Source organism: Triturus cristatus, chromosome 3_2 (assembly GCF_964204655.1).
Source record: "Triturus cristatus chromosome 3_2, aTriCri1.1, whole genome shotgun sequence".
Lineage (NCBI taxonomy): Eukaryota > Metazoa > Chordata > Amphibia > Caudata > Salamandridae > Triturus > Triturus cristatus.
In genome coordinates, this window is record NC_140584.1 from 690,270,010 (window position 1) to 690,295,420 (window position 25,411).

Here is a 25,411-nt window from a genome sequence, read left to right on the forward strand (position 1 = left end):
CACTTCCTGGACTCTGCGGACAACGCAGCAGCCAACTTACTAGCTGATCTCACCACAGCCGACCTCCATCTGCGAAACTCTAACGCCACCCATGTCAAAGGACAACTCCTGGACCCTATCTTCACCAACATCAAGAACCTAAACGCCCAGGACCCCACCCCTTTACCTTGCACAGACCATATGTTGATCCCAATACACTGGTCACTCAAAACAACGCCAGCACCCAGACAGAAAACTAGGATACGAACTAGACGATGGCATAAGTTAGTTCCTGAGGAATGGGAAGCGAAACTACGTGAAACATGTCAAAAGAATCAACCCCGCTCCCTGGTACACTCCCTCCCTCAACGCCCTGAAGAAAGAATGTAAAAAGTCAGAACGCACTTGGAGGAAAAACAAGTCAATAGCTGAGAAAAGTGCTTATCAATCCTCCATGAAAGCGTACAAGCGAGCCCTACACGATGCTAAAAGCACCTTCTATGAGGAAAAAATAAAAAGCTCCTCCTGCTCAGCCAAGGAAACTTTTTCCATCCTCAAAGAGCTCCTCCATGTCCCTGCCCCCCCGCAAGAACCCATGGACCCCAAAGCAGCGGAGGAGAAATGCGTCAAGTTGGCCACCTTCTTTGACGAAAAAATCAAAAAAATCCTCGCCTCACTCCCTGCTGCTAACCCGAACCCCATAGAAAGAGCGAAGGAGCTGCCGCCCTCTCCCGACAAACCATATTTAGCGTCATTTGGCCCAGTCACAGAAGAGGAAGTAATGGCTACACTCAGAGCAACCAAGAGCGGAGCCCCTAGCGACCCAGTTCCCATACGGTTCGTTAAAAACATCTCGCAGACTATAGCCTCCCAATTGACAGCTCTCATTAACATCTCGTTGACACAGGGAGAGGTCCCTGCAAACTGGAAGGAGGCTGTTGTAAAAGGGCTTCTCAAAAAACCATCCCTAGACCAGGCAGATCTCTCCAACTATAGACCTATCTCACTCCTCCCTTGGATAGGTAAGGTTGCCGAAAGACTTGTGAAAAAAAAACTGTCACACTTCCTGGAGTCTAATCAACTCCTCAATAAATCACAGACAGGCTTCAGACCAGGTCAGGGAACGGACACTGCTCTCCCTGCGGCAGTAGAAAAGACCAGGGAAATCATCGATACAGGAGGATCAGTGGCAGTGGTCCTCCTAGACCTGAGCGCGGCCTTCGGTACGGTCAGCCACCAGGTCTTAACCCAACGTCTCGACAACATCGGGGTAAAAGACAGGGCGCTGAAATGGCTCGCGTCTTTCCTGTCTCAACGCTCCTTCCAAGTATGGGAAGGTGAAAGCAGATCCCCCTCCATCCCCCTCCAGTGTGGTGTGCCACAGGGCTCATCCCTGAGCCCCACGCTGTTCAACGTGTATATGGCCCCACTGGAGGAGCTGGTCTCTCCCTTCGGTGTCACCATCGTCAGCTACGCCGACGATACTCAACTGGTGGTGACGCTTTCCCACCCCAAGCTTAAGCCCTCCAACCTCCACGATTGCCTCTCCAACGTACATCAGTGGATGAGTGACTCTGCCCTGAAATTAAACGGCTTCAAAACGGAGATCCTGCTCCTAGGGCAAAAAACCACGAACCTTCCCCCGAACTTCTGGCCCGCCTGTATGGGTGAACCCCCCACCCCCAAGACGGAGGTCAAGAGTCTCGGGGTGTGGCTGGAGACCGACCTCACCTTCAGGACCCAGGCAAGAAAGACGGCCGGCACATGCTACGGTCTACTCAGATCGTGCAGGAAGGTAATCCCTCTACTGCCTTTCCAGTCGCGTCTCCTGCTAATCCAAGGCCTAATTTTATCCAGGCTGGATTACAGCAACGCCATTTACCTGGGAGCTCCAGAATCCACTCTCCAAACCCTGCAAAAAGCCCAAAATGCCGCAGCCCATCTCCTAACAAACACCCCGGCCAGAACATCTGCTAAGCCCGCATTGAGGAAGCTGCATTGGCTCCTCATCAGGGAAAGGGTAACTTTCAAAGCCCTCTGTCTGGCCCACAAGGTACTTCATAACATCGGCCCCCCGATCCTAAACAACTGGATCACACCATACAGACCCACGAGAGCGCTTCGTTCCGAACACGGAAACCTCATCACCATCCCCAAGGTTAAGAAGGCCCGTATAGGTGGCCGTCGCTACTCGGTCAACACGGGAAAAAAATGGAACGCACTCCCCCTGAGCCTCAGAGCAGAACCAAACCTCCTGCGGTTCAGGAAATCGCTTAAAACCTTACTCTTCCCCTGAGCCAGTCTCACTCCTGACCATCCCCCCCTGTGAGTAAGAGGTTCAGCGCTGGGATACCCTATGGGTGACTACGCGCTCTAGAAAAACCATAAATAAATAATAAATAAATAAAATACTTTTACTTTAACATCTAGAAAATCACAAAAAGACCAACTATAGGCCGAGGAGAATTTCAAATTACAATCACCAAAGTTTAGCCTCGCATTAAAGGTATTCAAAGTTTCCTTATTGCCATGCCATATAAAAAAATTCTAAAAAACACATTCAATGCGAAACATTTTCAAAAAAAGGTGCCATTTCATTAAATATATGTTTTTTCTCAAAGTTCCCCAACAGAGACACGCCAAACACCGGGTGCAGATTGCGCCCATACTGGTCCCTTTAGTCTGGCAAAAGTAATTATCATTCAAGAGGAAGATATTATTCTTCAGAATTATCTCCACACAATCAACAATGAACATTGCATGGGCTGATACATCTTCGTCTTCATTCAATAATACCTTTCTAATCATAGCCACTGTTGTACTTTGTGGAACATTAGTATAGAAGGTCTCATTATTTTTTGACTTGACACATTATCTAATGTGACCAACCATTCTTCATTTGGCTTAAACCTCAGACCCTCAATTCTTTTAATAATATCAGTTGTATCTTTACTATATTATGTTTCGAAACAAGAAGTCTCAAGAAACAATCCACATATTTGACAAGTGGCTCACTGAGTGAGTTAATACTGGAAACAATTGGTCTCATACTTTTAGAAGTCCATACATAGCTGTAGTATAGGATGTTCATTGTGGAGAAAATCATATTCCTCCATCCTCTTTCGCAAGCCTCAAAAGCCTGCCCACTTCCTCTCCAATTTCTTTCATTCCTCCTTACTTGACTTCTTATTCTGTTCACTTACTCCCAACAGGGTGTACATGCTATTATTATAATCCTTGGTGTCCATGACTACAATACTACCCCTCTTGTCCCCTGGTTTGATAGTTATATTCCCACAACCTTCTAGTTCCTTTAATGCGTCTCTCTGTTTCTAAGAAGATTATTTTTGCTCCAAAGTTTTTTTTGTCAGGAGATCTTCTATACCTTTCTCAATTAATTTCTCAAAGTTCTCTACTTCCTTTCCTACCATATATGTCTCTGTGGAGTCTAGCCAGATAATGAATTTAATCCGGACTTGTTTTCAGTTATTATTTTTTCTTTCCCTTTAAAAAATGTATTTAATCTAATCTTTCGGAACAAATCCCTTATATCTTTCTCTATCTCAGGTATCGGTGGTGCTGTTGGTGAACAGCCTAGCCCTCTTTCAAATACCTGTGTTTCTGTTATAGCTAATAATCTGAATGAATGGTATTGAATGAATGGATGTTGAAATAATGGTACCTTGAAGTGAGTTCCTTTAGTAATGATTGACTGGGTTTGATTACTCCTTGATGATACCGGATATATTTAGGAAGAATTAATCGGAGTGTTTTTAAAAACCAAAAATTTTAATATGTAGGAGAGACTTGAACCTCGGCATTTAGATTTGTCAAATGTAAAATAGTGAATTGATCCATGTACAAACACTGTTTTGTATTATTTTTTTTTTTTTTAGAATGAATCAATATTTTTTGCATAAATTGTTTGTCCTTAAGAAGGAGGAAAAAGAATAATCAACAACCGAAATGCCGCTTCAACAACTATTTTAACTGTTTTAATGGATGTGATTTAATATTATATTATTGCTTGGAGATTTTCAATGTTGATTTTAAATTTCTCTTGAATACAGTACTTTGTTATCCAAGATCATCAAGGGAAATGTATTGAATTATAATTAAATTTGTATATTTGTAGTAAAATAATAGCTGTTTTTAATTCAGTCAAATTCATGAGTGTATAGATCATGTAAAAAACGTGTGCAATAAATCTGACTTTTTTTTTTTTTTACATAACACAGTGTTCAGGTCTCTGGTTAAAAAATATAATACGTTAATTGGTTATCAGGAGGCCACACCGTTTGTATGATAGAGGTGTGTGAATATATGTGGAGAGACGGGAGCAGTTATATGAGTAAATTCATTTTGTGACCCTGTCCATTCTCGATAAGCAGGGTATCTCTCACAATTTTATGGAATGTTTTCTGAATGTCAGAAATTGTAGTTTCACAGTATGTTGCCAGCCCATTACAAAGCTCTTGAGAAGGAACAGTAGCTCTTCAACAGGACTGTGGAGAAATGAAAGACTTCACGATCTGGAAAATAAAACCGGAGCTCTGCTCGGCAGAATTGATTTTCTCAGACAAAAACTGGCTCTGGGCCTGCTTGAGAGAAACATAAGCTCTGAGAGCAGATTTATATACAGCTTTACTATCTGAAGAGTAGTCCTAGCACCAAATGCGCTCAAGCTTTTCACAAGCTTTGCATTTCTCAGCCAAGTGCGAAGAGAACCAAGGGCCGGCAGAAGATCTGCCCCTTCTCCTCTGCTGCTCCTGCAAAGGGGCTAATGCATCTGCTGCCCCAAGAAGCCAGACATTAACGGCCTCTACATTAAGATTGACATCATTAGTCAAACGGAGGCATGTAATGGCAAGGAGGTCCACCCAATCCCAAGACTTCACCCTCTACCGTGCCGTACAGGCAGCACGATCCGGCAACCTACTCTGCTGACTGGAGACAACAAAAGTCCTGCTCTGCTTCATCCCATGGTGTGGAAATGACTCTGCGAATTTTACTCTCACTGGATGAGGATTTGAATAATGGAAATTTAAGATCCATCTGAAAATCCAAATGACAGCTCTCTCACCTTGTGATCACCAGAGTCAAGGTACATGTGTAGAATGTGGGTACATGCATTTCAAAATGTTGCCCCTGAACAGTTGATTATGAGACTTCACAGACACATTTTGCATATAGATTTCTGCCCACAAAATATTTTGATTTACAGATCAAAACTCTGATTTCTACAACTTCACTCATTCTTAGATTACAAGAAGTATGCTTCTAAATGAAACACGGCAACAGACCTGAAAATGTTGTTCCATCACTTGGATTTTACCCTGTTCAGGGCATTTTTTTAAAGCACGATCTGCAAACTGAAAAAGGATTTCAACCATCTAAGGGACAAAAGAAATGGTTTAAAAAAGCTTAGATGTTTCTAAAACATTAAAATTTGGCTTTTGTAATATTGTTTTTCTGAAGAAAGAAAGTTACCTGATCTCCAACCACACCTTTTCTCTTACTGATATCAGCAGACAACCCTGTAACAATAAAAAACTCAGGTAAAACAAACAAAGTAGAACCATTTACAATAGAATAAGAAAGTTGTTTAAATACAATGTCCAAGCTAATGGACCTCAGATATCTGGCAGGTATAGAAGATCCTCATTTTTTTTTAAACAAAATTTTATTGAGTTGCAATATCAAATTTTACATACATCTCTGAGATATATATTCAACAATATGCGTCATATGGTAGCAATTGGTAGGTTAATCATGGCCATGTTGGTGACATAGCCAACATATACAGACACACGTTTCATTATGCAAAACAAAATAAGTATCTTAGTAGAAGAATAATCATAAATCTTACAAATTATTGGCATGAGACGTTTCAATGAAACCGCATTATCTCAATCCAACTAACCAACCCACCCTTCCCTCCCGTCTAGCCCCTCCCCCCCCCCCCTTCGGCCTGCCACGTGAAAAATCAGTCATCTCATTATCTAGCGTTACTACGGGTGAGGCTCTCAAGTCTAGTTAACTCTATGTATAGGGAAGTCTCTCCTTGTCATGCATTGTGGAATGCCCATGTTCAGTTATCCTGTACATCATGTTGTACAGTGGCCATGGTGCAAGTATCAGTTTGGTGCAGCAGGAGGATCCACCCCTGGGTTATCAGTTCTCTCCTCTTCCAGAATTATCAAATGAACCACCAATGCTTCCCAAGCCCTTGAAGCCTCAAATGCTTTCTCATTATTCGCTGTGTGGCTAGTTGCAACCTAATGTATAGAAGATACTCATTACAGTAAAAAGCCAGAGCATGGAGTTAAAACACTTTATGGCAACTTTCCTGCAACTCTTTCCTGCCTTTATAGAAATCACATGCTCCACTTATTCCCACTAACTAATTCACAAATGAAACTGAAGTAGGAATTGTGAGGTCTTTAAGGGTTTGAGAAGTGGGAAAGGGAACTCTTTCCATTCAATTAAAAGAAAAGCTTCTTGTAAATATTAACATGTTATATATTTCATGGTAATTATATATTAACATGTTCTATATTTGAAGGTAATTTAACAACTGCATTACTTCAGTGTATTTAACATAACACCTGTAGTTTAATTTGCTATTACTACTGTAATACACAGACATTTAGAAAGAGAATTCACAGACAGTTTTAGCAACACTAATGTTCATTGTCTTAAGACTATTAACTGAACAATACTGGGATTTACAGATATCGCTGTAGTGTTGCTATGTGCCCATAGTTTTATCCTGGTTGACAGCGTGAACCTTAGCTGTTCTTGAATTCTCTAGAACACAAGATTGGCTCTTCCTTGAACATTACCCCCTGCAATAATCAATGTTTTGAGAAAAGAGAAAATAGGCGTGCTGGACTAGGGTTATAGTCTAATAAGTAGAGGCTTCAACTTTATTCTGAATCAAGAGGGTATGCGTTCAATTTGATTAAAACTGATGGATTACTGGAATATGATGCTACTCCTTGGCTCCAGTCACCTTTCTTGCTGCAGCACAAAGGGGCACTCTTGTTCCATTAAGAACCCACCTGCAATTCAACCCCTAGATGGGTAGAAACATTCTACTTCTGTAGTAGAGGTTTATGAGGCCCAGTTTACGATTCTCACCCTTAACTACAAACTTTATACTATTGTGAGTGGAATTGGCCAGCTGGAGAGGCTGAATGAGCGAACACACAGTAACTCCGCTCTGCCTAAACCATAAAGTATTAAAAGCCTCCACACCCTAAAGAGCTTTCAAAGGGATTATTAACTGAATGTGACTATGCCCGGAAAACCCAGCTCAGCACACCTACGAATGTCTCCATGCTACAATTCCGGATCCCGTGGGTCTGACTCTTGTTTTGTTATTAGTCTAGTATGAAGACAGTGTTTAGAGGCGTTCACTCCTTTCTAAACCTACAAAAACAGCACTCACATATGGTGAGGTACTAATTTGGCAGTTTCCCAAACGGCATAGAATTGTGGGCCACTGACCGCAGGTATCATTATAGGCTCTGAGAGGTAAGCTGCAGAAGATAAAGGCACTTTGACCATTCTATCCAATCTTTGCAAATCAGGGGATCAAACTTGGCTAACGCGGTAGGCTTCAATTTACAATACAAAGCCAGAGTAGCAATAATCCTGGCATAGAATGGGCTAATAAGAAATTTTAGTTCACACAGTATAAAGCTGTTTATAAGCTGCTTTCCTAAGATAAGGCTTCAAGGGAGTTACCTTGGGAGCACAGACCTCACCAACCTTTTTCTATTCCTATTGAGGCAAATGAAGCATTTACTTTGGAGCAGGGAACCAGGTGATGAAGAAGAGTCACCTCCAGAGAAGGTGCAGAAGAAGACTACAGACATCACAATGTCTGCATCAGATAGAGTACTGAAATTGACAAAGGCGTCCAGTGTGGTAAGTCTTCGCTTCCGGCCTGAAAAACAGTCTTCCTTTAGTCGCTTTAATAATGATACCAATAATTAGTGCACACAGGATGAGTTAAGTTGACTCCATCACCACCAATTCCGATTTCATTGTTATTGTCCTCGTCTTCTTGCCAGATGTACAGGACGGCAACCCTCACACCCCCCCACCCAGCTATCCTAGTGCTGAAGCAAGGAACAAAACAGCAGTCATAGGAGGCATCTGACCTCAGACTGAAGTCACCATCTTCTGGTAGAATGGGGTTGGCACTGAGGGAACAGCAGATACAGAGAGTGTACACCAGAGATTCGTGGGTTAGGGCTGCAATTTAAAAATGTCTATCATGATCTCCCTAAACTCAATATGGTCTGAATGGGCTCCTGGGGCCAGGAGGGATGTATGAACCTAGGCTGAAGTTTTCTAATTACAATTATAGCATCTAAAGAATAATTAGATCAATTGTCTAATCATGATCGATGTGTTCTCTTTTCATATTGAGGTCTCTCCCATCTATTCACCCATAACAGGGGTATTGTTTGTTTCTTATGTTTATGCCATTGTACTTCTTCACTGCAAGGACTAGAAAGGGATCATGCAGGCAGTCCAAAATATAGCCATCTCCTCCTCAGCCAATGCCATTATAAGAGGCTTACCTGCCACTTCCTGATCACTTTGGGAGGGGAGGGAGAGGGGTCGAGGGGCATACCGATACAACAGCCTGTATTATTTTTCGTTGCTAGATATTATTTACCAGATTAATCGGATTCAGTGATTCATATATGCCCTCTGTACTCTCTAACAGTATTCTTTATCCATCCTTAATCATCTTTTTTTAAACAGTAATAATTTTTAAAAAAACTAATCAGCCTGACTGACATGACCCCCTTGGAAAGTTTCTGCCTATGAAAAAAGACAAACAACTGTAAAATGATCACAATGTTTTCAAGATATTTAAAATACTGGTATGTGGAATACATTAAGCTATTTCTTCTTTTTCTGATAACTGCTTTACCCTCATTTAATAATATAAACAGAAAACTGTAAAGTGCTTCCCTTTGCACGTTTTAGGCTTGGAGTACTCCAAGTGGAAGTTAGCAACCATGCTTAACCCACATTTTCATCAGTTTCTGGGACACATATTGGTGCACAAATAGTTTGTTTTGGAAAAGAGTTCAGCAATTGTGCAAATTCAGTTAATTTTCTTACCGACTACAGCTTTTGCTTTGCCTTCATAAAATGACCATGCTAATGCCAGTGCTTCTGTAAAAAGTTCTTGCTTAAGCAGATGATTCACTCTCTTTGAAACAAAAGAGAAAAGAATGGTATATCTCAAAATTAAATTGACAGACATCATTAGACAAATCACCTCAATATCTATGCAATTTTTCGACTTCGACCAAAATGATTTTGGCTATTTAATGCAATCTAACCATCACTTAGATTAGCTCAGCAATGCGATATAGCTGCGAGGTGGCACATAAAACTTCTACATAAGCACTCTTAAAAAAAAGATTTTATATTACTATCAACAAACCAATCCTTTATAGATGGCATAAAGTACCACATGCCAAACATTATAAGAATAAAGCAAGTCACAAAGGAGTTCCATAATTATATAAAAGAACGAGGCTGCAGGCCAGGGTTCCTTCATAAAATCAAGGAACTCCAAGGGAACTTGCAATATCCTTTTACAGTACGGCAGTGGGTATTTTATTCCTTGTAACACATGGCCACACCATCATCCTTCCACAAACAGTTTACATCCGTTGTGTTTTACTCTTTGATATGTAAGAAATAGCATGGTTTCAGATGTGAAGAATAAAAGAGGAATCCGTAGTATACATTTAAAAACACGTTGCCATTAATATCTCCTTTCAGTTGATCACTATTCATTTAGAAAAACATAACAGAAGGAGGGAAAACTATTTCCGTCATCCTTGCTTAAGCTGCAACTATAATTATGCTCAGTGACCTATCTTTCAGCCGACTGTTGGTTCTGGCGGTAGGCATTGTGATATAAGACCTCAAGTGTAATAACTTGTTACAGTTGAGCATCTATCACATCGGTTTTTAATTACAGGGATTGCAGGTTCCCAAGTTTTATATCCCAGTAGTGCACCACAGGTATTAAAAAATGATGTCGGAGAAAATCTATTGTTCTAGAGGCTGGCAATAGAAGCGCTTGATTTCATTCCACAACTGAATCAATGTTCTAGCAGAAAGGGATCCCTAGAAATCCATATCTCAAGTTTCCAATACTCAACCATTTTGGGGAGTCATGTGAATCTAAGGGGAATAAAAGAATTGGTATGCCTATCAACAATTTGAATGCCTATCCAAAAAAATCCACTCTGACACTCTCCATTATCTGTTACATGAGAAGATTGTAGGAGGCGAGCTTAGTATATGGTGCATACTTATTTTAGTGAAGCACCTTGCACTAATCCAGACAACCCTTATGGTGATTTTAGTGGTTTTAGACAACTATAGAAAGCTCTCTGAATGGTAGCTGTAGAGAACAGCCTTCAGGCTTAGTACAGAAGGAGTGTTAAGCAGCTTGTTTTACCAGAACTAATCATGTAGTGTAAGTTAAATGCAAAATATTCACACAGTGTAATAATTATATTTATTATACACACTCACTAACACATTGGTATATCTCGTACCTGGAGATATCAACACAAGACACACGATATTTCAAATGGAAACAGGTGAGTAAGCATAAATACACAGTGGTCTCCAAGGGGAGACCAAACCATATACTAAAGAAGTGGAATGCGAACTGTGAGCACAGTCGAGACTTGGACCAGAAGAATCAAAAGAGCTGGGGACCCAAGGTACCACTTAAGTTAAGTACCCAGGATCCCTACAGAGGCTGTATGCAAGTGGAAACACAGGTGTGTACTCAATGACAATCCAGGAGCGCCAGAGACCTAGTGCTGAAGCCACTGATTTTCCGCAACAACAAAAAAAAACGTATGAAGGAGCGTTCTCAGGTGCTGCACGGAGAATATGGAATTCACTACCTCCAGGCACCAGAAGGTTACCAAACCACGCAAGATTCAAGAAAGAAACCAAGATCTTCCTAATGAGCAAATACCTACCATAACCATGACAGAACTACCACATAAGACTCGCCTAAATCTGCTAGCTTAAAATCACAAGCGCTTTTTGCGAAGAACTAATTTCATTTGTTCATAACAGGTTCTTGTTTCCACTGATGATAGGGTTCCTCTAGTCTCACACTCTGTAAATGTGCTAAAATATTTATCAAGAAAAGGGGCTGTGACAACTTTGAATTGTACCATAATATGTCAATCACTATACAGAATATTGTTTCCCCTGACGACATGGTTCCTCTAGTCTTGTTTACTGTGAATGTGTTTTAGTATTTATCAAGATAAGTGACTGTGACAGTTGTGAATTGTACTTTAATATGTCAATTGCTACACAGAATATTGCACTGAAAAAGTTATCATGTCCTGTACTGTGAAGCGCTCTGATACCCTACGGGGTCTAGTTCGCGCTATACAAAACACTGAATTAAAAAAAAAAATCAAAATAAATGCAAGTCAGTGGTAAAGTCCCAGTTGCAGTTTTTAAGAAGGACCCTTCCTAGTGGACCCTGAAGAAACCCAGTGGAAGATGGAAGGCTGGAGAGTCACCCCACCTGTGGGTACCCCTGGAACCAGGATACCTACACCAGGGAAGCCGGGTGAATAGGTGCGAAGCGACGTCGGAAACCGCTGTAGACCACAATGGAGGACTTCATTGAAGATGCAGCTCGCAAGTGAAAGAGTCCAGTGGAATTCAAGGATGGATTCTTGAAGAGAAGTACCTGCAGGCAGAGGGGACACAGTCTATGCCACTCAGGAGTGATAAGTAGGCAAGGAAGACCAATGACCACCGATGTTGGAAGATACAGGAGAGTTGACGTGACCTTGTCGCTGCAGCCGTGAGGATAAGGTGACGCTGTGGAAGACCAGGAGCCGCTCACAAGCTGCCCCACGTCAGAAGTCGAGAACCAGGGGGTCGATGTCCGACGGGAGTACCAACAAGCGTTAGCAACAGACGTGGTAAACGAAAAAGGTGCAGTTTTGGGACCAGCACGGTCTGAGGGACTCACCAAGTGCAGGAGAGTCAGAGCATTCCTCAAGCAAGCAGGAGAGCCCATTGAGGCCAAAGAAGACCCTCACGAGGACTGACAGGCCGAAGGCACTAGAGTCGCAAAAGGACCTCAAGCAGCTCACTTTAAGGTGCAGGCCCATGGTGCAGAGGATGCGATGAGGACGAAGATCTTGGCAAGAAGAGATTCTGGAGACTGGAGCTTCCTATATCCCGAAGAACTCTGAAGACAGAGCCAACAAGCCTTGGCAACAGCAAGTTGACGAGGGATGCTGGCTTTAAACTTGCTGAGAAGACCGTGCAAGCCTTGAGGGACCACCACCAGTGTTACTGAGCCTTTCAGAGTCTGTGGGACCTCAGGAACAGCAGACCGGTCAGCTTAGCTGCAGTGCATGCAGATGCATGGGAGTGACTCCTTCACTCCAAGCAAGATTACTTCGGGTGTCTTTGATGCCCAAAGGCCCTGAGAAGAACCTAGATGAAGCTCAGGCACAGATGATGCAGAAGACTGACAGGACGACAAGACTAGGATCAGCAGGAGTTTTCCTTGATGCAATCCCAGTTCCAGACGAAGTCCAAGGTGCCCAGATGGTTGAAGTGGTTTCACATCTGACTCTTGTACCACGACCAATCTGAACAGCCAGAAGCACTTGAGAATCCTAGGGAAAGGATTGGAACGATTCAGGCATCCCTCCCAGAGGAGGGGCTGGAGAGAGGGGAGGACACTTTGTCCTGTTTCGCACCAGAGCGGGAGCCAACTGCTCCCTGAACTGGTTCCAACTGGAGTATGCAAGGAGGGTACCAAATGTGCTCTTAAAAGCAGTCTGGTGGCACAGGCAAGGCCCCCCACCCCAGCCCAATACACTAAGTCCTGTCTGGGAGGTGGCCATGCCTCCCTGTGACAGAAAAACATATTGTTCTACCTTTCCCTGCCAGAGCCCAGCTCAGCGGCAGGAGGGCAGAATTATGTCTGTGGTCGGAAGCAGCACTAGCTTGCTGTTAGAACCTGGAAGGCAGATACCGGTAATACAGGGGGGCTCCCTAGAGGAGCCCCCCTGTACATGGATTTGCTACATCCAACACTGGAATCGGTGTTGGGGTAGGATTCATGACCATTTTAGGTGTAGCCAATATATAGTTAGATATCTCGTAATTGACTTGATGTCCACTATATGTATTTAATAGCTGACCATGCTTACAAAGCCTGGAGAATTGACTCTGGTATTTGTAGAGGGTGTCGTGCTCATGCAGGGCACCCTCACACTTATAACCTAGCACCCTGCCTTCAGCACTGAAATGCCTGCCTTAGGGGTGACTTATAGGCTTTAAGTACAGTGACCTCAGATATACGGAAACATATATCTGTAGTGAGTGGTGCTAGCACCACTTTACACAGGTTGCAATGGAAGGCCTGTAGTCATAGTTTGAGTGATCTCTCGTGGGTGGCATAATACATGCTGCAGCCCATGGGAGATTTACCATAGTCAAAATGAAGGGAGGAAGCACCCGACTGGGGTCCTGATTAGCAGCATCCCAGTCACACTAGCCAGAAACAGAATATCACCAGCAAAAAGTGGGGGTAACCATGAAAGCAGGTCCTACTTTCCTACACAGAACAAAATTAGATGTAGCATGACTGCCCTAAGTACTGAAAGAGTGCGTGATTACATAAACATCATGCTTCCAGAAATGTAATTAAAAAGGGGTCTGACATAAACCAAGGCAGTTTCCAACCTAACTGTGTTTTGTGACCTGAAATGACTTAAAAGCAGGGAAACTGGGCAGCCAAGAACAAGAGACTGGAAAACGGAGACACAGGTAAATAAAAAACAGACAAGTGAAGCTCAAAAAGGGCCAGGGAGAGAAGAAAACAGCCTGATTAGCTTACACTGCCAGATGGGAGCTCTCTCCAATTCTAAAAATATAAAACCCTCAGCTGCATTATTTTGAGCTGGATGACACACATATTGGCATTCTTTCCGTAAAATAATCCCATAGACAAAAGTCCAAATTAATTGCAAATTTAGTGTCTTATCAGTAAGAGTGCAGGGAGCGGTCAGTGCTTCTGCAGGGCAGTAGAACCATTGGCAATGGGTAGGTATCGCAATATTCTTTAACAAATGTTTTAGTAAGCAAAATATCTTTTAATGTAATCATATAATTGGCCATTACAAAATCAACAGTGAGAGGCAAAGAGGTGCTTTCAAGAGTCAAATGAGGGAGATATTTTAGTGTTCTTAAAAGGCTTACGTGAGACAATAAAAGTAAGCATAAGTCCATCATTGTAAAATACATAAACATATGAAAAAAAACATTGACAACGCTGTACAGCTTTAACAGTAGATATTCTCACACAGGCCCTTCTATTACACTAGAACTATTTCATGACCATACTACAGGACATCAGAACATACATTGTGTAATTTCATTCAAATAGACCATTTCAATGTTTGAAAAAAGTATTAAAAAAGATATAGGAAAAATTGTAAAAACTTTGCCAAAATACCCTATGCAGTATTACCCTTACCCGACAGGAAGAGAGTATTGCAACAATAATCTCCAGAACTTAGGTACTGGTTCTTTCTTTACAAAAATTCACTATATGTCAACACAGAAAGTGTGCAACAGGAAACAATAAAAAGGCCTCATTCAACATTAGACAATGATTTAAAGTGCATACTCATAATAGTGGACAATAGAGTCAACACTAGCAAGATTAATCTGACTTATTTTAACCCTAGTAAAAAAATACACGAGTTTACAACCACCCTATCCCATTAGTTAGAAAGCACAAAAATGCAAACGTGCAAATAAAAATAAAGTGCATTTGGAGAGTTACAGTATTAATTAATGGGGTTTTCAAGTCTAAGGAACAAGGCTCTTTCAATATATCAGAGCAATACTTCTGTTTTAACAGCACAACTTCCTTGTTTAGAAAGTGCAAGGATTAAATAAACAGTGAACTGCAAATACAGTTTAAAACATTCCAAGTGATATATTCTGAAGTGATGAGAGACCGTCAATATCAGATAGATCCACAGGAGTGCAAGTTAACACGACCAAGTCCATAAATGGCCTCTATGTATTATGATCTCTCAAAAACCAGTTACTACAAAAGACCACGGGCCAACTAGGTTAGGTACTTGGTGACAGCAGGAACTCACTGCCTTGGATACATTTAAGTCGTTTAATCCATACTGACATCGGAAATTTGGCCATAGAGTAGACCACCACTCTAGAAGTGTCAGTACTTAAAATCCTAAAAGCCTCCATGTGCCGTCTAGTTCCCAAGTTCCTACATAATGAAACTATCAGTTTTACTCTTTGGGTACTATAAATCGGACATAAGAAAAGGATATGGGTTAAGGATTTAGGCACCCTCACACAAGCGGGCAGAGATCACCCCCAGTAGGGTCCAATGACCATTTGCAACAAAAACAAATTGCTGGGAGAATCTTTTATCTGAACTAGATATACAATTTACGTGCAAGAGGAGGAATAATTTAGTCAGTTGAGGCTTTGTATGAAAAACAAGGTTTACATCTATGAATTCCAATGATAATGTCCCTCTGCACAAAGTCACTGTGTGGCCTGCAACATACTCCCAATAATATTTTTTAGTTCTGCTTTTGAGGAGGCAAACCTCTCTAAGTGGGAAGACCGACATTTCTCCAAGACCAGTTTCCCCAATAGTGATTTAACACAGGTCAACGACTTAATTTTTCTTACACATGACAAGACAAAAGATCTCTGAGAACCACCTGATATGGTTCTAGGGCTGGTGAAGTCCATAGACAATAACAGAAGGTCAAAAGTCTACACTCGATCTTCTGAGATATACCCATTTGAGCCAAATCCAAACACACTGGAATCATTAGTCTGCTAAATGGGAGACCCAAGAGAGATCTAATAAACTTATTTCCAACTGTTGACAAAATCTAGAGCCTTTATATAAATTATGTCAATGTCACGTGCAGTTGCCACCCTCTTAAATGTTGTCTGTCTATGGGTCTTAGATATGCTCACTGTATGGTGGATTAGTAGAGTGTCTGTGTTCACGAAGTGCCCTGGGGCACCACATGTCTGTTACCTGTGTGCCTATTTTCTGTGTCCTCAGGCACTTTGGACTTACAGAAAGGGTTGCAGACACTTGTGCAGCACACTCTGTATCTGAAAGAAACAGTTAGTTATAGATTCCTTACCTTAGAATTACCCCCAGGCATCAGATTGGATCCGGAAAGTTTTTATTTTCGACAGCAGTACCCATGCGCGTCGGAAGGTGGCGTCGGTCGACTCCACGTTCGTCGTCGGCGTCGTGGTTGCAAGGATGACATTGCGGTAGCTACATAGACGACGCCCTCGCGAGCTGATGTCAGTTCTTTCTTTTTCCGCGCCAAAAAGCGCAGATCTGGAGAGAGCGGTACCACCAGTCATTTTTTGGCTGACTTTTTCTTGACTTTGGTTTTTGAGTCCATCAACTCCTGGTGTACAAGGGCTGCCCGGTTTCAAGGCCTGCGGTTCCTGTAACCGACTGATGTTGGTGACGGATCTGCACCGCATGTACCTCTACTGCCTGGAGCGCGACCACGACCCCAAGTTGTGCTCCGTCTGCCGGACCATGGCCCCGAAGTCTTTGCTGGAGCAGGCCCAAAAGCTACTCGAGGCCCGGCAGTCGGCTCGTGTCACTCGAGGTCCCGGTTGCGTAGGAGGTCAAGGGACCGGTCGTGCAGCCAGCACCAATCTTCATCCAAGTCTTTGCACTCAGGGTCAGGTAAGTCGAAGCACAAGAAGAAGTCGAAGAAGCTTCGTCGCTCTTCGACTTCTCCCTGTCCGTCGGCCGACGTGACGAGGGATGCGGGTGGCGCCCGCGGCTCCGCGTGTGGCGCCGAAGGGTCGACTCCGGGTTTCCCCCCCTTCCCGGGACCGGGCGCGAACCCTGCACAGTTTCACCAGTTTTACGAAGCGATGTACGCCATCTTTGGGCAGCCCGACTCCGCCTGTTCGCCTTTGGGCCCCGCGGACTCGGCTGGGGCGCTGGGCCTTCGACGCCGGCAGCTTCGACCTCAGCGCTGCAGGGTCACCTTGGATCCAGGCCCAGATTGGCGCCGGTCGACTTTATTACGCCTCCCCCGGCGCCGATTCCACCAGCACCATGTCCGCAGCCGGCGTCTGCTGTGTCCCCAGCCGACATCGACCCCGGCCTCCACCTCGAGGTAGACACGGAGCCAGAGCGCCGTCGACCGATGCCGGATCCGGCGCCGATGGGTACTTTTGTGCCCCATCTCTACCCTGGCTCTTTGAGACTAGATTGGCAGCCAGAGGAGGGTGAGGAGAACTGGGAGGGGTCTGGGGACTCTTTAACCGACCAGTTAGTTTATGAACAGGACTGGAGAGAGGAACTGGGGGAAGTCAGTGGTCTGGATATCTCTCCAGACCTTGGCATGCTGTCTCCTTCTACCGTGGCTACAGAGGAGGGAGCGTCATACGCAGTGGTGTTGCGTAGGGCGGCCGAGGCTCTCCACCTCGAACTACCTACGGTGGCAGTCAGGACTAACCTCCTGACAGAGGTCCTTTAACCGGCAGCGAGCTCATCAGAGCTTCTGCTGCCTTTTAATGAAGCCCTCACAGGCATCCTTTTGTGGCCCTGGTCAAGGCCCGGCGCACTGCCCGGCCCCAGGCGACCCCACTTTCCTCTCCCAACACCTCACCCCTGAGAGCTTGGTGGTCCAAGCCTCCAACTCCAAAGGCGCATTCCTTAATGCACCACCCGATAGGGAATGCAAAAAGCTGGAACACCTTGGGAAGAAAATGTTTTCTTCCTTCAGCTTGGGACTGTGGTCAGTAAACCTTGCATGTCTGTTGGGCCGTTACACCCACTCTATGTGGGATATGGTGGCGAAGGTGCTGCTCCAGTGCCCGGAGGAGACCCGGGCTGTGCTTTCCCATGCAGTTGCCGAGGGAAGAGACGCAGTGAAGTTTACCATCCGCTACGTCCCCCCCCAGAGCTACAGGCTGGCGCAAGCTGTTCAGCCTCTGCGGTGCCAGGGACGTGGAAACCAGGGCCGTGATTCTGGGGGCCAGCGGGTGGGCCAGTCGACCACAGCCCTCTCTGCAGCAGCCTCCAAACCCTCCTAGTCCGACCTTTCAGAGCCACCAAATACCAGTAGGTGGCAGGATTCGCCATCACCTTCCCCACTGGCGCACCATCACGTCGGATAGGTGAGTTTTGCAGTTAGTTCGAAGGGGCTACTCCCACCCCTTTGAGACTGCCACCTCAGTACCATCGCATGTCGGAGGATCATCTGGCCCTTCTCGAACAAGAAGTTTCAGCACTCTTGGCCAAGGGTGCCATCGAGCGCTTTCCTGTTCCAAAAGTAGGTCATGGTTGCTATTCCCACTACTTTCTGGTGCCCAAGAAGGACAAAGGCATGCGCCCTATCTTGGATCTCAGGAACGTCAACCGCTTCCTCCAGAAGGAGAAGATAAAAATGTTGACACTCGCTCAGTTGTTGTCTGCCCACGACTCTGGAAACTGGATGGTTGCGTTGGACTTGCAGGACGCTTACTTCACATCCTCGTCCTGTTTGCCCACTAGCATTACCTGGGGTTCACGGTAGGCCACGAGCACTTTCAGTTTACCGTGCTCCCCTTTAACCTTACCAGCGCCACTTGGGTGTTCATGAAAGTGATGGCGGTGGTCGAAGCTCATCTGCGCAGATCAGGGGTTCCAGACTTCCCCTATCTCGACAACTGGCTGTTGAAGGTGGGCTCGCCCCATGCTGTTGTATCCCACCTCCAGACTACGGCCGACCTCGTGCATTTGCTGGGGTTCTCCATCAATGTGCCGAAGTCACACCTGACACCCTCTCAGAAGCTCCTCTTCATTGGAACGGTTCTGGACACGGCACAATTTCGGGGGCTATGATCCCGATCTTTCAGCCTCTATATCGGGTTTCGGTCAGGATGACCCTCATGCTGCTGGGTCTGATGGCCTCCTGCATCCTGATAGTGGACCATGCAGATGGCACATGCGGGCTCTGCAGTGGGACCTGAAGTTCCAGTGGGCACAACATCAGGGGAATCTGTCCGATTGCGTCCAGATCTCGGAGGGCACTGCACACCAATTGCAGTGGTGGCTATCGAACCAGGATTGGGTCGATGGCAGATCCCTCTCCCTTCCTCAACCAGAGTTCACAGTGGTGAATGATGCATCACTTCTGGGATTGGGCGGCCACATGAGGGAGGCGGAGATCAGAGGCCTCTGGTCTCCGGCGGAGTCCGGGCTCTACGTCAACCTTCTGGAGCTTCGGGCGTTTCGTCTTGCACTCAAAGCATTCCTTCCGTCTGTCCGGGGAAGAGTGGTGCAGGTGTTCACGGACAACACCACCGCCATATGGTACTGCAACAAGCAAGGCTGGGTGGGGTCGTGGACTTTGTCAGGAGGCCCTCCGCCTCTGGTCATGGCTGGAACATCAGGGCATATGCCTGGTGGTTCAACACCTGGCAGGTTCCCCGAACGCCTGGGCGAACAAACTCAGCTGCAAGTGCATGATGGATCACGAATGGCGTCTTCACTTGGAGGTGGTGCAACGTCTCCTTCAGCAGTGTGGAGAGCCTTGGTTAGATCTATTCGCCACCGAAGAGAACGCACATCAGCAGTTCTGCGCGTTGGAATTTCCAAGGCGGCACTCGCTAGGCGACGCTTTTGGACGCAAGTGGAGTTGCGATCTTCTATACGCCTTTGCTCCTATACCACTTCTGCCCAGAGTGCTGAAGAAGATCAAGTGCGACAGGGCCCAAGACATTCTTGTGGCTCCGGATTGGGCACGAACAGTATGGTATCCCTAGCTGGTCAACATGGCCATGGATCCTCCAATCAGACTGCCTCTTCAGGAGGATCTTCTGTCGCAGCAGCAGGGGATGGTCCTCCACCCAAACCTGTCCAGCCTCCACCTTCTTGCGTGGAGATTGAGCAGCGGTAGTTGACGTCGTTTGACCTGCCTCCCGGAGTCTGCAATGTTGTCTTGGCAGCCAGGCATCCCTTCACTAAGACTTTATACGCCTGCAGATGGAACAAATTTGTGGCAGGGTGCACAGCAAAGGCTGTGAATCCCCTTTCCGACCCTTTTTCTGAGGTTCTCTTGTTCCTCCTTTCTTTGGCCCAGCAGGGCTCTGCTCTGGGCACTTTAAAATGCTACCTCTCTGCCATTTCAGCCTTCCTTATGCTTCCTGATCATCTTTCTCTTTTCAAGTCCCCTGATGTAAATAGATTCCTTAAGGGCATTACTCATCTTTTTCCTCCTGTTCCCTTCGTAATGCTCCAAAGGGACTTGAACTTGGTGCTTACCTATCTTTTTTTTTTTTAAACATATTTTATTGGGTTTCTTATTTTTCATTTACAACATTATGATCTGCACAGCTTGCACCATTGTTTACACCCAAATATGAACACATAAGTCCGCTGCAGTACTCCACTGCAGCCCACGTACATATGACATCATAATACAGCTGTCGAATCGGCTGTTAAGGAACTAAATGAGCATGCACATTTACGATATTCACGTTTCCACGATAATATTTCTACCTTTCCCCAACTCCCCGCTCCCCTCCCACCCCGGTCTCAGTGCTTACCTATCTTATGTGCGCTCCCTTTGAGCCACTACAGAACTGTCCTCTCAGGCTTCTTACTTTGAAAACTGCCTTTCTGGTGGCCATCACCTCTGCACGCAGGGTGAGTGAGCTACAAGCTCTTTCTTCCAAGCCTCCCTTTCTGGAACTAGACCTGCCTTTCTTCCCAAGGTGGTTACTTCTTTCCACATTGGCCAAACCAACACTTTGCCCACCTTCTTTCCGCCTCCGCATCCTTCAAAAGAGGAAGAGAGGCTCTACCGTCTGAATCCAAAACATGCACTTTCCTTCTACCTGGATCGCACAAAGCAATTTCGGGTGGACGACCAGTCCTTTCTTGGTTACGTGGGCGCTAAGAAAGGTCGGGCCATGCACAAATGGACCATCTCCAGGTGGGTAGTTCTGTGCATCAAAGCTTGCTACTCTTTGGTAAAGAAGGTGCCTCCAGTGGGACTGCGCGCCTATTCCACAAGGGCGACGGCAGCCACCACTGCTTTGGGATGGGGAGCCCCCCTTTAATAACATCTGTCAGGCAGCTATGTGGGCATTGCTGCACACATTTACCAAACACTACTGCCCGGACAGCCAAGTCCGGAGAGACTGCTTCTTTGGCCGTTCTATGCTCAAGGACTTTCTGGTGTGAACCTGGTTCGCAGACCCACCTCCGGGGTTGGTATTGCTGGGGTATCTATTCTAAGGTAAGGAATCTATAACTAACTGTTTCTTTCAGATGAACAAGTTACTTACCTTCGGTAATGATATATCTGTAAGAAACATAGGTTAGTTATAGATTCCTTACCACCCTACCCATCCTCCCCATTCTGCTACCTGATTTCTAGGGTTAAGGACTTCCTTTCAGGGCCCTAGATTTGTGCACCAGTGGTCAGTGTCTTGCATGGCTCTGCGCTTCTGGCGTGGAAAGTCGTCTACAGAACTGATGTCAGCGTGCAAGGACGGCGTCTATGTAGCTACCACATCATCCAGGCGACCTCGACGACGAACGCGGTGTAGACCGACGCCACCTTCCGACCGGCAGGGGTACTGCTGATGAAAAACTTTCCGGATTCAGTCTGACACCTAGGGGTAATTCTAAGGTAAGGATTCTATAACTAACCTATGTTTCTTACAGATATATCGTTACCGAAGGTAAGTAACTTTTTCATTACGGATAACGCCAGCATCACATATGCACCAGTGCGACCTCAAGGGGAAGTTATATCATTTCCATGGGGGTGTGGATCTTCTGTAATTCATTACATTCTTCATGGAAAACTCTGCTCTCCTCCTCCATCCATAGTGCAGCTGCTTTAAACCAACTGATGATGATTGAGGATACTTCGCTTTTCTAAACTACTGTGATGTTTCTTCTTGCTAAGTGCAGTTAAAAAATGTTGCCATATCTTTGTCTGTTGTGGTCTGATCCAGTCTTTGAAGCCCACTCAGGCTTGTTGCTTGGCTGAGCATATGTGGGACACCAGTCCAATATTCTGTAAGTGAAACAGAGCTCCACAGAATATGAATAAAGTTTGCCCCTCATTCCTGACAGGGCAGGCATTGTGAGGGGGCCCCTGCATATCGTACTGCTCATTAGGGGGGAATAAATAAATTGTGTGAAGAATGTTAAATTGTATGTACTTAAAATGCGCATTGTACAAACCTTTGCTGTGATAATGAGTGATGATTCCTCCTGCATCATTACCCATCTACTTCTCATTTATCTCTGAGTGATATCATTAAAATCCCTGTGTGATTTAGGTGAGCTCTACAAAGCCATTTGACCAATTTCCTCCCAGTGAGCAAGTTATGTAAGACCTTTATCAGCTTGTGTGTTGGTTTGTTGGACAACCTGCAAATGCTTCCACAAAAGCTCTAACTAGTCACCCATATAATAGAAATTGCTCTCCTGGAAGACCATAGTCGTCTATCAGTGCTTGAAAGGTGGTACCATTTTGAAAGAAGTACCACAAATGCTGTTAAAATTACCTTGGTCAATCGGGGAAGACTTGAGAGAGTGGCATACAGGATCACTTTCTTTGTAAAGCTAGCATTGCTCTTTAGACTCACAAGAGTTGTGCTAATCAGGTTTGTGTGAGTAAATGACAGGCACTCTTGCATTAGGGAATAGTACCCTCTGTAGTGTGCCATCATTAAGTTGCTCCTGACATAGGGCCCAATTATGACTGTGGCTGTCCAAAGGACCACGTAGCCACGGTGGTGGTGCGGGCACCGCCGATCCGACCGCCTTATTACAAGTTGGGCGGTCGGACCGCCATGGGACCCCATCGGTCTAGAGGTCGCAATGTGCTTGGAAGTGCTGCTGCGGCACCGCCAAGCATATTATGAGTTAAATGCTTATATGGGATGAGCCTACCATGAAACCTGGGGCAGACATGAAGCAAAGGTTGCCCCAGGATCATGGAGGACATGCAGCAGGGGGGCACATGTTGTGCCCCCTTGGGCATGCACCCAGTTCCTGTACGGAATGGAACTGCCTGTGACGCTCCCATTGCGATGCCCTTTTTCAGAGGCACCGTCGTGAGACCGCCAAAGAAACGCAACCAGGCAAAGTCGTAATCAGGCCTTTAGTCCAGCCCTTGTATGCAAGCGACCTGTTAATCATCTTGTCGCCCACCATAGTTAGCTCCCATAGTACACTATTCCATTTCAGCAATTCAGGGGTGTGCAAGATCTCTGTAAAGGAAATTGCTACTTACCCAGTATACATCTGTTATTGGCATGTAGAGCTGTAGAGTCACATGTTGTGCATAGATCGCCATCTAGTGTTGGGTATGGATGTTTACACTTTATTTTCCTCCAAAGAAGTCTTTCCAGTCACGAGATAGGCGACTCCTTCTTTCGGTGATAGTGCGTATGGGCATCGACTGCATCTTCAGATTGCTTTCCCGCAGAGGGTGAGAGTGGAGTAGTAGTAAAGAATAGAGATGTCCATGCATATGTATGTATAGTAAAGGGAGAACTACAGCAGCTACAGGTACCCGGGGAAGTTAGTGGGTGCATGTGCCTCTACAGCTCTACATGCCAAGAACAGATGCATACTGGGTAAGTAGCATTTTCCGTTCGTGGCATGTGAATAGTGCTTTGTGAATGTGTGCAGTGTAGACCATGTTGCAGCTTTGCAAATGTCAGCTATGGGAATGTTTCCTAAGAAAGCCATAGCGGCCCCTAGCTTGCGAGTGGAATGTGCTCTAGGGGGTACAGTTAAAGTACTCTTTGCTTTTGTTTAGCAATTTTTAATACATTTAACAATCCACCTTGCAATACCTGATTTAGAGATAGGATGCCCTTGTGAGGTGGTGCAAAAGCAACAAAGAGTTGATTGGTCTTCCAAAATGATTTTGTTCTTTCAGTGTAGTACAAGAGTGCTCTTCTGACATCTATGGTGTGTAGTGCTCGTTCTGCAACAGAATCAGGTTGAGGGAAGAATACAGGTAATTCTACTGACTGATTTATGTGAAATGCAGATACTACCTTAAGTAAAAATTTGGGATTGGTACGAAGAACCACTTTGTGTAGTTGGAAGAAAGGTTCGTCTATGGTTAGTGCAGGTAGTTCACTCACTCTCCTCAATGAAGTGATCGGAATGAGGAAAGCTGTTTTCCAAGAGAGGAACTGTGGTTCACATTTGTGCATGGGTTCAAAGGGCGGCCCATTAATCTTGTGAGGACTACGTTAAGATTCCACACTGGGGCAGGTGAGTGTCTTGGTGGTATGACTCATTTTATTCCTTCCATAAAAGCTTTAATTACAGGCACTTTAAATAGCGATAAATGTTGTCTATTCTGAAGATACACAGCTATTGCAGCAAGATGCAGTCTGATGGAGGTATAAGCCAATGCTGACTGCAGCAAGTTTAACAGATAACAGATAATGTTTTGTATAGAAACATCAAGAGGGTTGATATGATTGTTATTGCAATAAATAAAAAAACGCTTCCATTTAGCTGCGTAACAGGCTCTTGGAGTAGGTTTTCTAGCCTCTCTAATGATGTTCATACAGTCTGGTGGAAGATTCAGATAACCAAACTCTATGACTTCAGCAGCCAGATCATGAGGTTAAGTTGTTTGGGATCTGGGTGCTTGATTTCTCCATGGCTCTGTGTGAGAAGACTGGAGGTTAAATGCAATTTTTGATGAGGGACGAGAGAGAGCTCCAACAGGGGTGAGAACCAAGGCTGATGTGCCCATGTAGGAGCAACTAGGATTAATGTGCGAGATGTTTGTCTGAGTTTCCGGACCACTGATGGAATGAGTGGGAGAGGGGGAAAAGCATAGGCAAATATCCCTGACCAGTTCACCCACAGTGCATTGCCCTTGGATAACGGGTGTGGGTACCTGGAGGCGAAGCTTTGGCATTTTGCTTTCTGGTGTGTGGCAAACAGATCTATCAAAGGGACTCCCCAAGCTTGGAAGTATGAGAAGATAACTTAAGGGTGAAGTTCCCATTCGTGTATTTGGTGCCTCTGCCCCCTGAGGAAGTCCGCAATCTGGTTTTTCACTCCTGGGAGGTGTTCCGCTAGGAGATAGATTTTGTGGTGAATAGCCCACCTCCAGATGTCTTGGGCTAAGTGGAACAGTTGAAGAGAGTGTCCCCCCCGTTTTTGTATGTAATACATTGCTGTCATGTTGTTGGTACGAACCACAACAGTTTTGCCTGCTAGATGGGTCTGAAAAGCCTTGAGAGCTAGAAATATTGCTATCAGCTCTAAATGGTTGAT

At 45.0% G+C, this 25,411-nt stretch overlaps 1 protein-coding gene across 1 annotated transcript in view; it reads right to left on the reverse strand.

The window, feature by feature from the left end:
• VPS8 (VPS8 subunit of CORVET complex) overlaps positions 1 to 25,411 on the reverse strand; it is a 1,789,524-nt gene that overhangs the window by 1,207,103 nt on the left and 557,010 nt on the right. The window contains exons 17-19 of the mRNA XM_085648738.1: positions 9,130 to 9,220; positions 5,470 to 5,516; positions 5,283 to 5,372 (exon numbers count right to left, since the gene is read on the reverse strand). Of these exons, the coding sequence (XP_085504864.1) occupies positions 5,283 to 5,372; positions 5,470 to 5,516; positions 9,130 to 9,220 (228 nt within the window). The remainder of the gene's footprint in view (positions 1 to 5,282; positions 5,373 to 5,469; positions 5,517 to 9,129; positions 9,221 to 25,411) is intronic.